The sequence below is a fragment of the Balaenoptera borealis genome (genome assembly GCF_965194805.1).
Source record: "Balaenoptera borealis genome assembly, chromosome: 7".
Classification (NCBI taxonomy): domain Eukaryota; kingdom Metazoa; phylum Chordata; class Mammalia; order Artiodactyla; family Balaenopteridae; genus Balaenoptera; species Balaenoptera borealis.
In genome coordinates, this window is record NC_138864.1 from 11,035,143 (window position 1) to 11,050,565 (window position 15,423).

The 15,423-nt window shown below is 42.3% G+C and overlaps 1 protein-coding gene across 25 annotated transcripts in view; it reads left to right on the forward strand.

Moving 5' to 3' along the window:
- LOC309632299 (small ribosomal subunit protein uS3m) overlaps nucleotides 1-15,423 on the forward strand; it is a 173,823-nt gene that overhangs the window by 48,921 nt on the left and 109,479 nt on the right. For 20 of the 25 annotated variants that reach the window (XM_082399674.1, XM_082399654.1, XM_082399650.1 and 17 more), the window contains exon 4: nucleotides 14,316-14,521. In XM_082399674.1, the coding sequence (XP_082255800.1) occupies nucleotides 14,316-14,521 (206 nt within the window). Of the gene's footprint in view, nucleotides 1-1,124; nucleotides 7,713-14,315; nucleotides 14,532-15,423 lie in introns of those variants that run through there. The other 5 variants (XM_082399663.1, XM_082399659.1, XM_082399661.1 and 2 more) reach the window with 2 other exon arrangements.

A 15,423-nucleotide genomic window follows, 5' to 3' on the forward strand; every position in this document is an offset into this window, starting at 1 on the left:
GCAGTCTCTCGGGGACTCACTGCTTTGTAGGAACTGGCCAGGCCACTGAGAATGCCGGTGTGAGTTAGAGATGCCAGAAGGCTTTTCCCCCACATATTTTCCCCTTATGACTCAACTGCATGATTGAGTAAGGCAGGAACATCCAGAAGATCGAGAACATTCTGACCTCAAGTTACACAGTCTGCCTGAGTGGTTTTTGGTCCTTTTTTATTTTTTTCACTTTGAGATACTGATTTTATTTACTTTTTAGGTATATATAAGGAAATAGGATTGCTGGATCATATAATAGTTCTATTTTGCATTTTTTGAGGAACCCACATACTGTTTTCCATAACGACTGTACAAATTTATATTCCCACCAACAGTGTTCCAGGGTTCCCTTTTCTCCACATACTCACCAACACCTGTTATTTCTTGTCTTTTTGATAATAGCCATCCTAACAGGTGTGAATTGAAATCTCGTTGTGGTTTTTTTTTTTTTTTTTTTTTAATTTTTATTGAGTAATTTCTTAGCACCCACCTGCCGGGGGGAAGTTGGGAAGTTTTGTCCAGCTGTGGAAGATCTGCGTTCACTTTCCACACACGGGATCCTTGTGACAGCTGATGGGGGTTTACAGAGAGGGCTGGCTCATCCAATGTCCGCAGCTCCTGGCTTCAGAAAGGTCTGTGTTGTGAGCCCTGAGGGCCGGTGATATTCACAATAAAGGAAGCCATCAAGAGGGTGGGTTTCCTTTCCGTCTCTTCCCTTAACTTCTCCAGTTTGGGGTATATCTTGAAGAAGATTTTAGAAGACTTGACTTTTTTTTTTTTTTTTTTTTTTTAAATTATTTATTTATTTATTTATTTATGGCTGTGTTGGGTCTTCGTTTCTGAGCGAGGGCCTTCTCCAGTTGCGGCGAGCGGGGGCCACTCTTCATCGCGGTGCGCGGGCCTCTCACTCTCACTATCGCGGCCTCTCTCGCTGCGGAGCACAGGCTCCAGACGCACAGGCTCAGCAGTTGTGGCTCACGGGCCCAGCCGCTCCGCGGCACGTGGGATCTTCCCAGACCAGGGCTCGAACCCGTGTCCCCTGCATTGGCAGGCAGATTCTCAACCACTGCGCCACCAGGGAAGCCCCCGAAGACTTGACTTTTTAAATGCAGTCAGACAGCCTAGGTCACAGAAACCTGACTGTCAAGGAAATTTGCTGTGCTTCCCCTCATATCCAGGAGTTTTTATAATTATAGCTGGGTTCTATCTACCCAACTTACTGAATCTGCAGTGACTCACGGTGTTTTCTAACTGATGATGCAAGATATCTGAATACCCTAAACTTGAATCTTGGAGGAGAAAACAGGCTCATAAAGGTTTGTTCAAAGAGATATCAGCTTAACCTGAACATGCGGAAAGGATGGATTGCCTGAAGAGGCAGGCAGGTCTGATGGTCAAGCACCTGCTGAGTGAGATTCGGTTTTAACCACTGGCTGGGTGGACCTTGGCAAGTGATTGACCTCTTCACATCTTAATGCCCACCTCTGTGAAAAGAGGATACTAGTACAGACTCTCCCAAGGGCCCCTGAGAGAAGTAAATGTCAGCACCTGCATACAGCAAGTGCTCTCTATGGGCTTAATATATGATTATTCAAACTGAGTTTCAAGATTTATTCACTCTCCAAGTATTTTGTGCCAGGCACAATCCCAGGGGCTGGGGGCCCATTGACTTGAAAGTATGTCCACCAAGAAGACATAATATTTCTGGAAGTTGGAAAATATTGATCTCAGGATCATGGGCATAGTTGTGGGCAACTTTTGTGCCCAATTGGATCTGCAGGATGATGAGTTTCTTCATGGGAAACTGAGTGGGGCCATTAATGATGACAACACTGAAGTTGCCTAGGAAGAAGGTACCCCATAATTCCTAAGATTTGTTCAATATGTAAGGACCAGATTATTCCTGCATTCGACTAAAAATGATCAGGTGGGCCTGATCCTGGTCTGCCCTTGCTAGCTGAGTTCTGTCTCATTCACTTTCTCTCCACCACAGTGCTTTCTACAGGGCTTGGTACTCAGTAAATATGTAGTAAATACACAGTAAATTGAGTACTGAGCAAGAAGAAAACACTGGAACATGCATATGGATAGGAAGAAGGCAAATAATAAAGTAAAAAAGAGCAGAATGTTAACAGGTGATTCTGAGTGAAAGGTATATGAGTGCTCATTGAAATCATTTGAAATTATTTCCAATGAAAAACTTTTAAAAAGGACCTATTACTGTAGCTTTGTAGTATAGTCTGAAGTCCGGGAGTCTGATTCCTCCAGCTCCGTTTTTCTTTCTCAAGATTTCTTTGGCTATTCATGTTCTTTTGTGTTTCCATAGAACTACCATACAACCCAGCAATCCCACTACTGGGCATATACCCTGAGAAAACCATAATTCAAGAAGAGTCATGTACCACAATGTTCATTGCAGCTCTATTTACAATAGCCAGGACATGGAAGCAACCTAAGTGTCCATCGACAGATGAATGGATAAAGAAGATGTGGCACATATATACAATGGAATATTACTCAGCCATAAAAAGAAATGAAATTGAGTTATTTGTAGTGAGGTGGATGGACCTAGAGTCTGTCATACAGAGTGAAGTAAATCAGAAAGAGAAAAACAAATACCGTATGCTAACACATGTATATGGAATCTAAAAAAAAAAAAAAATGGTTCTGAAGAACCTAGGGACAGGACAGGAGTAAAAATGCAGGCGTAGAGAATGGACTTGAGGACACAGGGAGGGGACAAAGCTGGGAAGAAGTGAGAGAGTGGCATGGACTTATATATGCTACCACATAGATAGTAAAATAGATAGCTAGTGGGAAGCAGCCGCTTAGCACAGGGAGATCAGCTCGGTGCTTTGTGACCACCTAGAGGGGTGGGATAGGGAGGGTGGGAGGGAGATACAAGAGGGAGGAGATTTGGGGATATATGTATACGTATAGCTGATTCACTTTGTTATACAGCAGAAACTAACACACCATTGTAAAGCAATTATACTCCAATAAAGATGTTAAAAAATAAATAAAAAGGACCTATTATATTATTCAAGTAGATGACAAAATGGTAGAATCACAGTTGTGGGATATGATTAGTTTTAATGGTTCTTGTTGTTTTTCTGAGCCTATTCTATACAGCTAAGTATATCTTGGAATTTTTCCCGTGTTGGATGTCACAAGAAATGCTAATTAAATTTAATAGAATTATTTGTATATGATTTATAAATATTTAATAAATTAGAATTGGCAATAACCAGACAGAAATGTTGAAACAGACAGCCTCTGAGATAAATTTTCTCTGCTTTCATGGATTATATTATGTCTGCCTGTGATAACTTCACAAGAAGGAACATTTTTGTAGCTGCTGATTCATTTCTTCCTGGCAGACAGAGCTCCAACAAAGTTGAAATATTACTGTTAATCTCTTTTTATTTAGATGTGTGCTAGAATAGCATTTGAGGCACCATGGATATAAACCAGCACTTCTGTGTTACTACAAAGATATAATTTGTTTATTTGAACCAAATTATCTTGTAATGGGGGCCAAAAAAGTTGAATTCTCAAAGACTAAACTGCACTCTCAGCTGGCTTCTTTTTGAAGAAGTTTCTGTTTAGTTTGGAGTCTTACAAACTACAATTATTTCCCCAAATAAAATACTGTATTAGTTTGCTAGGGCTATTGCAACAAACAGAAATGTGCTGTCTCCCCATTCTGGAGTTCCCGAGTACGAGACGGTGGTGTGCAGGGCTGGGCTCCTCTGAGGCGCCCGGGAAAGGTCAGTTCCAGGCCTCTCTCCTTACTTCTCTCAGCTCCTTGGCTTGTGGCAGCATAACTCCAATTTTTACATGACGTCCTTGTGTGCATGGCTTTGTGTCCAAATTTCCCTTTTTTTGTAAGTGCACAGTTGCATTGGGTTAGGGCTCACCCTCATGACCTCATCTTTTTTTTTTTTTTTTATAAATTTATTTATTGATTTATTTTTGACTGCATTGGGTCTTTGTTGCTGCGTGCGGGCTTCTCATTGCGGTCTTGTTGTGGAGCACGGGCTCTAGGCACACGGGCTTCAGTAGTTGTGGCTCGCTGGCTTCAGTAGTTGTGGCTTGCTGGCTTCAGTAGTTGTGGCACACGGGCTTAGTAGCTCCGCTGCATGTGGGATCTTCCTGGACCAGGGATTGAACCCATGTCCCCTGCATTGGCAGGCAGATTCTTAACCACTGCGCCACCAGGGAAGCCCCTCATGGCCTCATCTTAATTTGATCATGTACAGGTACTGGGATTAGCACTTCAGCGTCTTTGGGGAGAGATACAATTCGACCCACAACAAATACATTTAAACTACTGTAGATAACTGAAGATAAGGACTATATAGTTTTTAACTAACTCCAACTTTCTGAGAAATTTAATTCCACAAATCTGATAAAAGTAAAATACTCAAATAATTTCACAAACTTTATCTTTTACTCTATGTAGAGCTTCATTTAGGGAGGCTTTGTTGGCCTCTTAAGTACCTGTTGATTATCCTAAGAATTATAAAACAAGTAGATCATCTGAGTTCTTTAACTCTGAAAAGGATCAGTTAAAAACCAAAAATGAATTATTTCTTGCTATTTTAAACAGGAGCATAATTGGAGCTCCCCTAAAACCATGTGGGGGACTGTGTACTCCTAAGAGATGGAACATAATGATGCAGGAACCTCTGAGGTCGGAGTGCCTCATTACCTCCCCCTCGGGTGAGCAACTTGCTCCCGAGGGATAAGATCGTGTTAGAATCCCATAGGGACACCCCGAATCCATGTCACCAGGACCACGCTTCCATAGCCATTTCCATAGCAGCTTGAAGTAAGTACCTATCTTGGGTAAATTCTAAAGCAGCAGTTCACACATGGGTGCTGCCGGTTGTAGGTGTGTCCTGAATAGCTCATCAGGAATCGTGAAGTTGACGGGCTTGACAATTCAACAGTTTTAAGTGGGACCAAGGGGAGGGGAAGAGCAGGTGCAAGAGGTTCCCTGTGAGAACCCACACTCCCTTACTGGCATCCCACTAGATCTTTCTTGCGTGGAAGAGAAAGAGTCCAAATCACAACTAGCACCTATGGGTTTGCTACACCCAGGAAGGTCACCACTCACTGCATAGTGTGGAGATTTATTTGATCAGATCCTCAGAATTCAAGTCAATGTAGAATAAGTTATGAAAATCTTTGGGACTGGGGGAACCCTATTCCAGGGCTGACCCTCTTCTCTTGGATGTCTCTCCCTATTAAGTTTCTACATAGTGGAATTGGTTAAATAGCACTAAAATACTAGCTCTTGGCCTCGAAAAACTAAAGACCTAAGAATGGTTGGCAGTTGGCCTGAGTTGAATCATTTTCCAGAGATTTGTGCTTGCCACGGCCTCCTTCTTGGAGTCTATACTTTTGTAAGTTACTATATTTTTTTACCATCTCCCTGGTCATGTTGTCAGGAAAGCAGCAAGGGAACTTGAGAGTCAAAGTTCAGGAATGTGAGCTGACCTTTGAAAGACCTTAGTAACAGCCAGTGCCCTGCAGAGGGTGAGCGTTTTTCTTCAAATGCTGTGGGTGACAAAATTTATAATTCTCATAGCTGGTTTCCTGTGCAGAGGGAAGTTACGTGATGCCTGTGGAGAAGGCAGCTATGCTATGTGGTGGCGGTGATCAGGACAGTGTGGTAGTGGCAGAGGGACAGACACAGAGAATCCAGAAATAGGCCCATCGCAAATAGGGCAAACTAATTTTTAACAAAGGTGCAAAAGTAATTCAATGGAGGAAGAACAGCCTTTTCAACAATGATGCTGGCACAATTGGACATCCAGAAGCAAAAGAAAAAAAGAACTTCAGGACTTCCCTGATGGCACAGTGGTTAAGAATCCACCTGCCAATGCAGGGGACACGAGTTCAAGCCCTGGTCCGGGAAGATCCCACGTGCCATGGAGCAACTAAGCCCGTGCGCCACGACTACTGAGCCTGCGCTCTAGAGCCCGTGAGCCATAACTACTGAGCCTGCGAGCCACAACTACTGAAGCCTGTGTGCCTAGAGCCTGTGCTCCGCAACAAGAGAAGCCACCGCAGTGAGAAACCCGTGCACCGCAACGAAGAGTAGCCCCCGCTCACCGCAACTAGAGAAAGCCCGTGCGCAGCAATGAAGACCCAACGCAGCCAAAAATAAATAAATAAATAAATAATAAATTAAAAAAAAACCTTTCAACCTACACTTCACACCTTCTACAAAAATTAACTGAAAATGGATCATGGAAAAGTATAAAATGACAACATTTTTGAAAAAAAGAAAAAGCAAAGGAGAAAATTAGCATGATCCATAAAAGAAAAAAATTGATAAATTGAATCTAATCAAAATTTAAAACTTTTGTGCTGCAAATGACCCTGTTAAGAGGATGAAAGTACGATCTATAGACTAGAAGGAATTACTTGCAAACCACATATTCAACAAAGGACTAGTGTTTCATGTATATAAAGGACTCTTGGAATTCAACAATAAAGATACAAATAATCCAGTTAGAAAATGGACCTCAAAATGAATAGACATTTCACTGAAGGGAATGTGCAGATAACAAATAAACACATGAAAGGATGTGAACATCACTAGCAATCTAGGGAAATGCAAGGTAAGACCGCAATGATATATCACTACATACCTATGGGAATAGCAAAACTACAAAGTAGTGTCACCAAATGCCAGCAAGAATGCAGACTAGATCAGTCATCCATCGCTGGTGAGAATGTAAAACGGTACAGCCACTCTCTGGGAAGTGGTTTGGCGATTTCTTATAAAGTGAAACATGAAAATGTATGCCCCACAAATTATACCTTTGATCACTTATCCCAGAGAAATGGAAACATATTCATACAAAAACCTGTGCATGAATGTTCCTAGCAGCTTTATCTGTAATACTCCTAAACTGGAAACCTCCCCAATATTTTTCACTGATTGAACAGTTAAATGAATTGCAGAATCTTCACACCACGGAACAGTATGCGGGACTATTGGTAAAGGCAACAACCTGGGCGAGTCTCTAGTTACGCTGAGGGCAAAAGCCAAGTTCAAAAGGTTATTACATACTATATGATTGTGTTTATACAACATTCTTGAAATGACAAAATTATAGAGATGGAGAGAAGATTAGCGGAGGAGCTAATTAAAAGATTAGGGAGTAGCTATAAAAGGGCAGCAGGGGGTATCTTTGTGATGGTGCATTCTGGATCTTGACCAAATCAATGGTTGAGATATTGTCCTGTAGTTGTTATTCAAAATGTTACCATTGAGGAAATCTGGGTAAAGTATACGTGGGATCTCTCTGTATACTTTTTAAAAACTGCATGTGAACCTATAGTTATAGGTTTTAGTTATAGGTTTATCAAAGTAAAAAATTTAATTTAAAAATAATTTAAGGTTATTGTAACATGCAAAATTAACAATGTGAACCACTTCCTAACACCTCCTTTCTCCAGCTGGGCCCATGGTTTATCCTTCTCTCCAATTATCTTTTAAGGGTAAAAGTTCCAGAGCATGAAGGCATCTAAGATCCTCAGGGAGTGGACATCCTGAGTTGTTCTGATTTCTCCCTAATGAGATCCGGCCCTGTCTTGGGCCCCACACCATCTGTTTCTACTTTCTTTTGTACCAAGACAGATGGGAGAGATCCTGTGCCATGGTAGGTTCTGTAGAGTCACTCTTAGAAGCTTAAAAATTCTGTATTATCTGGGATCAGGGTAATATGTTTGTGTCAGTAACCAAATATCTCCAGAGAGAACACCAGCAGGAAATGTGGGTGGAAGAAAGATCAGAAAATCAGGCCAAGCTGGAGAGCTTCAGAAGCTCTGCCTGAAGCAAGGATACCCTCTCGACATTATAACTCAGCTATCTGGCAACTTGCTCCTTTAAAAATCAACACAGTTAGGCATATTTTAGCCACGAAAGGCTCACCAGCATTTGAGTAACATCATATCCCAAACCGAAATTGACCAAGGAGACTGAGTCTGCCAGGGACCAAGAAATCATGCTGTCGACGTGCACCACTTATCATCTGACCTCTTGACAGGGTTGGCTGGTGGAGTGCGTAGCCACCTGACTTACTGGCGGGACATCTGCTGTCAGCAGCGTCTACTTTCTTCTCCTTCTCTGGATCCAGGTTTGCTGCCCTAGCCTAAAAAATAAATGGAAATTTTTGTGTGCTGGGCATGGCCAGTTCCGGCATTCTTGAGACCTGATAAGTTATTGAATTGAGGTAAGGCTATGAAAGAATACATTTCCAAAGACTATTGAGATTCTCTCTACAGAACAAAAAGTCTTAACTTAGTTACAAATGTAACAGCTTGTTAGCTCAGTCTCATTTCTGAAAAAGATATCATCATCAGTGTTTATTCCATGGACAAAATTCCTTCCAAAATAAATAGTCTAGCCTTGCATTCCAAGTAGATCTAGTTGAAGATCAGAGTTGCCACTGAGGTTAGGAGGAAGGAGGTCCAGGTCCCAGCCTCCATATCATGCCATGTCAAGGAAGACAGTCACGTATGACAACCCATATATCAATGCCTCTGCTTCTACCATTCCTGTATTCCATCATTCTCCACAGTCCCCACATGACATTGCCCCCCCCGTCCCATATGACAGTGCCCCTTGTCAATATCCCCATTTGACATTTCTTTGAGTTGCTTCATCTGCTTGGTGTGACCATTTCTGGTTCTCCTGTTTGTACTTTTTGTATCTCCCCAGAATGATAAACAAGAGTCCAGAAATGGGATGGTTAGGAAAAATTATGTTCTGTGGTGGTTATTTGTCATTTGTGGCCTCTTTTTCTTCTTCTCATCAGCCTGGCTAGAGGTTGATCATAGATTTTATTTTTCTCAAAGAACCAGCTTTGATGTCATTGACTTTTTCTCTTTGTTCAAGGCACTGATTTCTGCCTTGATCTTTATTATTTCCTTTCTTCTGATTATATTAGGCTTAATTTGTTCTTTTTATAGTTCGTAGGTAGAAGCTGAGGTTGTTGATTTGAGACCTTTCTTCATTTCTAATGTAGGCCTTTAGTGCTATAATTTTCTCTTAGAATACTGCTTTAGTGGCACCCCACCTATTTTGATATAGTATATTTTCATTTTTAATTCAGTTCAAGATACCTCCTCTTTTCCCTTTTGATTTCTTCTTTGATCCATGGGTCATTTAGAAACACGTCTTTTAGTTTTCATGTATTTGGGAATTTTCCATATGTCCTCATGTAACTACTGATTGCTAATTTTATTCTGTCGTGGTCAGAGAACACACTGGATGGCCTGAACCCTCGAAAGTTACTGGGACTTGAGTTATCCCCACAGTGTGGTGTAAGTTGGTGAAGGGCGCAGAGTCTGTCGCCGTCTGGGTCAGGGTGGCTGACGGGGTCGTCCAGCCCCCTGCACCGGCTCCTCTGCCTGCCTGTCCTCTCACTCCCCGGCAGGGGTGGAAGTCGCCCTCTGAGACCGTGGTGCTGTCTGTGTCTCCTCACAGTTTCATCTGTTTTTGTGTCACTGTATCCTTATCTTCGTTCCCTGTAAAGTGTCTTTTCTCTCTAGGTGCTTTTAAGATTTTTCTCTCTATTGCTGGTTTTGGGCAATTTGATTTTTTTGGTGTGGTTTTCTTCATGTCTATGACGCTCAGCTTTTGCTTGGATCTGGGAGTTAAAGTTTTCATGAAGACTGGGAAATTTGGGGACGTTATTTCTTCAAGTATTTTTCCTGACCTACCCCCTTCACTCTCATTGGTGTGACTACCTGTCAGACACTTGAAATTGTCCTACGCCTCACTGGTATTCTTGTCATTTAAAACAATCTTTTTTTTTTTTCTCTTTGTGTTTCATTTTGAATATTTTGAATGTCTATATACTCAAGTTGACTAATTCTTTCTTTTGCAGTGTCTAATCTTCCCTGAGTCCCAGCCAGCATATGTGTGTGTGTGTGTGTGTATATATATATATATATCAATCTCACACATTATAGTTTTCATTTCTAGAAGTTCAATTCACTGGTTTTTAAAAAAACATATCTTCCATATCTCTACTTAAATAACTCTTTTAGTGTCTATACCTGCTAACTCTAACATGTGTGTCTGTTCTGCATCTATTTCCCCAGACCTCCAGAGTTTCCTGTCATGCACTCTCCAATCTGTATTCTGATATCTACTCAAAGGGGACCCTTGCATATCTGGAGCTTTCTCTCTGGCCCTCTCTCCTGCTAACTCCAGCTTCCTGAACCCCTAGACCCTCATCTCCATCTTCTAGCTCAAGGAATCTGCTGGGCCTGCCTGGTTCCCCCTTTCTTGTGCTGCAGCCTGGAAACCCTCACACAGTGTGACTGGAGCCATCACGGGGCTCATCTTGCTTATTTACTGCCTCTCAGCAATTACTGGCCTTTGTCACTGATGTCCAGTGTCTTGATAACCATTGTTTCATGTATTTTTTTCTGTAGTTTTTTTTTAGCTGTTTCAGGCAGGAGGGTAAATCCAGTCTTGATCACTCTGTCTTATCTGGAAGCAGTTTATTAAACAGTTAGGAGCCGACCATTCCACCCCCAGGTGATTACCTAGGATAAATGAAAGCATGTGCCCTTATAAAGATCTGCACACCAATGTTCATTATAGCTTCATCTGTAATAGCTCCCAGCTGCAAGCAACACGAATTCCATCAACCGGTGAATGGATAAACAAACTGTGGCACATCCATACATACACATCCTCAGCAATAAAAAGGAATGAACTATTGATGCATGCTACAGCATGGAAGGATCCCACCATACTTAGGCTGAGTGAAAGCAGCCAGACAGAAATGGAGTGTTGACTGAATGATTCTATTCATACAGAATTCTAGGAAATGCAAACTAATGGGTGGTGACAGAAACCAGATCCATGGCTGCCTGGGCTGGAGGTGGGGCTGCTGGAAGGAGGGGTCACAAGGAGACACAAAGGAACATTTGGGGGTGATGGCTGTGTTACTATCTTGATTGTGATGGTGGTTTTACAGGTGTGTATATACCAAATAGTATACTGTAAACAGCTGCAGTTTGTTTGTTGAATATACTTCAATAAAGCTGTTTAAGAAATAGTGATCCTGGGCTTCCCTGGTGGCGCAGTGGTTGAGAATCTGCCTGCCAATGCCGGGGACACGGGTTCGAGCCCTGGTCTGGGAAGATCCCACATGCCGCGGAGCAACTGGGCCCGTGAGCCACAGCTACTGAGCCTGCGCGTCTGGAGCCTGTGCTCCGCAACAAGAGAGGCCGCGACAGTGAGAGGCCCGCGCACCGCGATGAAGAGTGGCCCCCGCTTGCCACAACTAGAGAAAGCCCTCGCACAGAAACGAAGACCCAACACAGGCAAAAATAAATAAATAAATTAATTAATTAAAAAAAAAAAAAGAAGGGAGTAACTTAAAAAAAAAAAAAGATGTATGGTTTGCAAATATTGTCTCCCATTCAAAAAACAAAAAAAAGAAATAGTGATCCTGAGCAAGCTTGGTGGTGTCGTTCCTACTTCCAGCCCAGAGACACATGTCTGTGCCTAAGGAAGAAAAAAGGCCGTAAGTCAAAACTAGAAGAACAGTGTGAAAGATGGTGGGTACGCAGCTGCCTTGCAGTCCTTGTCGTGCGCTCGGACCGTGGCAGTGGCAGAGGGCAGCAGCAGAGGTCTCTGTGCCTGGGCGGACAGCAGCAGAGCAAAGGATTGCTTACCTGTCCTACTATATCCTTAGGGAAAAAACCTAAATAAACAACTTGCAAGATCGGATAGAATGCATTTGGTAGATAAAACTTTGATAACCGTTGCTGAATGGCCCTCCAGAAAGATTTTTCCGATTTATTTTCCCACCAGCAATGAGAGAGTTTCCCCCTCTTTTCAATGGTGATCCAGATTGGGGATTATCTTTCTTCTTCATCTTGTTCAGTCTTAATAACTACTAGCTCATTGCTGGAATTCACATTCCTTTGATAATTAGTGAAGTTTAACTTATTTTTTATTTTTGCTGACCACTATTTTTTTTTTTTTTTTTTTTAGTATATTGCTTGTTCATGTATTTGCAATATTTACCTTTTGGTCTGATTTTAAGAGATCTTTATTTAGTAAGTGTATTAGCCTGCTAGGGCTGCTATCACAAAGTACCACAGATAGGGTGCCTTAAATGACAGAAGTTTATTTTCTCACAGTGCTGGAGGCTGGAAGTCTGAGATCAAGGTGTCAGCGGGGTTAGTTTCTCCTGAGGCCTCCTTGGCGTGTAGACGGCTGTCTTCTTCCCATGTCCTCACGTCATCTATCATCTGTGTGTGTCTGAGTCCTAATCTCCTCTTCATGTGAGGAAACCAGTCAGACTGGGTTAGGGCCCCACCCATATGACCTCATTCTACCCTAATCCCCAACATACGAATCATGAGCCCATGTCTGTCAGAATTTTAAGTATTCTATCTAGTCCATTTTTGCCTCCTAAATTTATTTCTGTTGATAGCTAATACTAAGAAACTATATTTTTTATTGCTTGCCACATGCCAGGCACTAAGTTCTTTATAAATATTAACTAGTTAATCATCACACAGCCCTGTGAAGTAGGTTTTATTATTAACTTGTCCTGGATCACACAGCTATGAGGTGGTGAAGCTAATATGTTAACTTGGGCGATGTTTAACCACTAGGCAATCCTACCTCCCAGGGGAGAACCTTAGATGCACAGAAGTCTCAAACTTAAATGTGCTTATACACATGGCTGTTTTTGCTTCACTTTTGGGGTTGTGCTTTACAGAGGCTTTTCATCCCGAGAGCATGACAATGATTTGTTTTTCCTCTGCTATTTTATATCAGATTGATTTGGAATTTGTTTCGGTCCAAGAATATTTTTTTTTTTTTCATTTTAGTCATCAGGCATTGAGGACTTACGATGGCCTGGTGCTGTGCTAGGGTGCTTACAAACACTAATGTACTTAAGCTACACAACAGCCAATTTTAGCAGACCTCCTGGTTTTACACGTGAGAAAAGACAAGGTTCCAGGAAGCTGTTAATTATTCCAGTTCACACAACAAATAAATGGGAAACTGGGGTTACAAATCAAGGCTTATCTGTCATCAGACGGTTACTCAAAATGACCATTCTGACAGTTGAGATGGGGGTAGGATTCCAACTCTGCAGGTTTCCCAAATGCTTCATTTGCCAGTTGCCCTAAAGCTATGTATTGTTATATTTGTTTATTAGTTTTACTGAATCGGCTTGAGTATCAAAAGACTAAATTTTATTTCGTGGAATTTCTAGTCTATCCAGTCTGTTCCTGCAAGTTATCACATAAATATAATACATGCAATTGAATGGACCAGGATAGAATTCTGATATTTAAAGCAGGTTTTTAAAATAAAGCCTTCATTTTGTAAAGTTAAAAATTGAATCTTGCAAAATTAATAACGCTCATTTTCTTGACTTAATAATTCCGTATAAAATGGTTATTCAAACTAAATCCTTGAAGTCAGCCGGGCTGCTGTTTTGAATCCATTTAAAAACCTATATGCTCAGATCAGAATTTGCTAAGGAGATTACTGAATTTGGAGTGCATGCTCATATTTTTGGATTCAAAATAGTTTCAAAATGCTGGGTTTAGAGTGCATTAAAAAAAGGTGGCAGCAGATGGATGGTAGGGACATGCCTCTGGCGCCCAGGGAAACACATTCCATGCTGTGGGTCTGGAGAGACCGGGCTGCAGACTGGGGGAGGCTGGAGTCAGGCAGAGCTGGGAGACCTTCAGCGTCGTCCCTTATTACGCAGAACCCTGGGCAAGGCGCACGATCGCCTTACAGCACAGTTACCGTATGGGCAAAATGGGAGTGAAGTGAAATCTGCCTCAAAGAAGTTTATGAGAATCCACGATAATGCATGTAAAGCACATAGCACAGTGCCTGACGGCAAATGGCAACTCTGCTGTGATTGAAACTCGTATGTTATTCTCTGTGTGCATTTACGTGTTTGAGAATTGGAGGTCTCCTCCGACAGTAAAATTCATGACTGATAGGCTAATTTACTTGGGATGTTGCCCCATGTTTACACGTATGAATAATGAGAGGGTGTCCAGATGTGGCAGACCCCTGCATAGCCATGACGCCTGGCGTGTGGTAGGTGAAAAGAGGTGTCCCAGTCACCGAACACTCCTCCTTTCCCCCAGTGAAGTCTCAAGACGCCGTGAAATATATCCCCGTCAAATGATGTTTTGTTTCATTCCATGGGCTGTGGGTTGACAGACTTTTTTCACTGATTCATTCATTCCAGAACTATTTGTTGAGCACCCACTGTTTGCAAATATCTGTGAAGGACACAAGGATGAGAAGACACGTGTGACCCCTTTTCAAGGACACCTATTCCAGCAGGGGAAGCAAGAAGCCAACAGACAACTTCAGGATGAGGCAGGGCAGGCCCAGCCCCAGAACAGGCAAGATGGACAGACTGTCACCTTGGCCATGATGTGTGTGGCACAGGTTAGTACAGGTAAGCGTGCACTGGAGCTGCACTGCTGGCTCTTCCTTGTCAATCTGCGTGGCAGGGAAGAGGGGGTTGATGTATGCTTTGGGATCGGGGTGGTCTTAAAATTGAAGTATGTTAAAGAATGCTCCACTTTGACTTCTGGGTACCTAAGCCCACAATGGTGTGATAATGGAAAAGATGCCAGTGCCACGCATGGAAGCTTTTTCTTGACAAGGCCCCTGCTAGGCACTTTCTGTAAGTACAATAGTCTCTTATTGCTGCTGTAACAAGTTACAGCAAACTAAGTGGCTTAAAATGACAAATTCATTATCTCACAGTTCTGGAGGCCAGAAGTCTGAAAGGAGTCTCAATCCGCAAAAATCAAAGTGTCATCGGCAGAGCCACTGGGCAAGTGGACGTGGGAGAAGGATCTGTTTGGGGAAATTAATTGGGAACCAATCACTGGGAAAGGTGTAAAAGGAACTTCCCAACACAACCTTGAGAAACAGAGGTATTATTGCACTAACGTGCTACACCTATACCCCAACTAGTCATGGTGGTGTTTAGTGATGGTTGTGAATAATTGGTTGAGCTGGCAGTTTTAGAACTTTGGAATATCACACATTTTTGGCAGGTAGCGTTGCATAGGGGTGGAAGGTGCAGAGCCTGTGGGGTCAGAGGCCAAGGTCAGGGCCCTTCCTCCACATTGTGTCAATTTTGAGCAACTCCCAATTTCCAGGAGATGTGGTTTCCTCGTTTATAAAATGTGGACACCTCTTTTACCTCCCCTGCTGGCAGAGGAAGATGAATTCATTGTTTTTATTGAGTTTCTGGCTCACAGTTGGCCCTAGAAAAGTGTGAGTTAATCTGCAACTTTTCTGCAGGACAAACACAATGAAAATATTCCCCCAGGGTG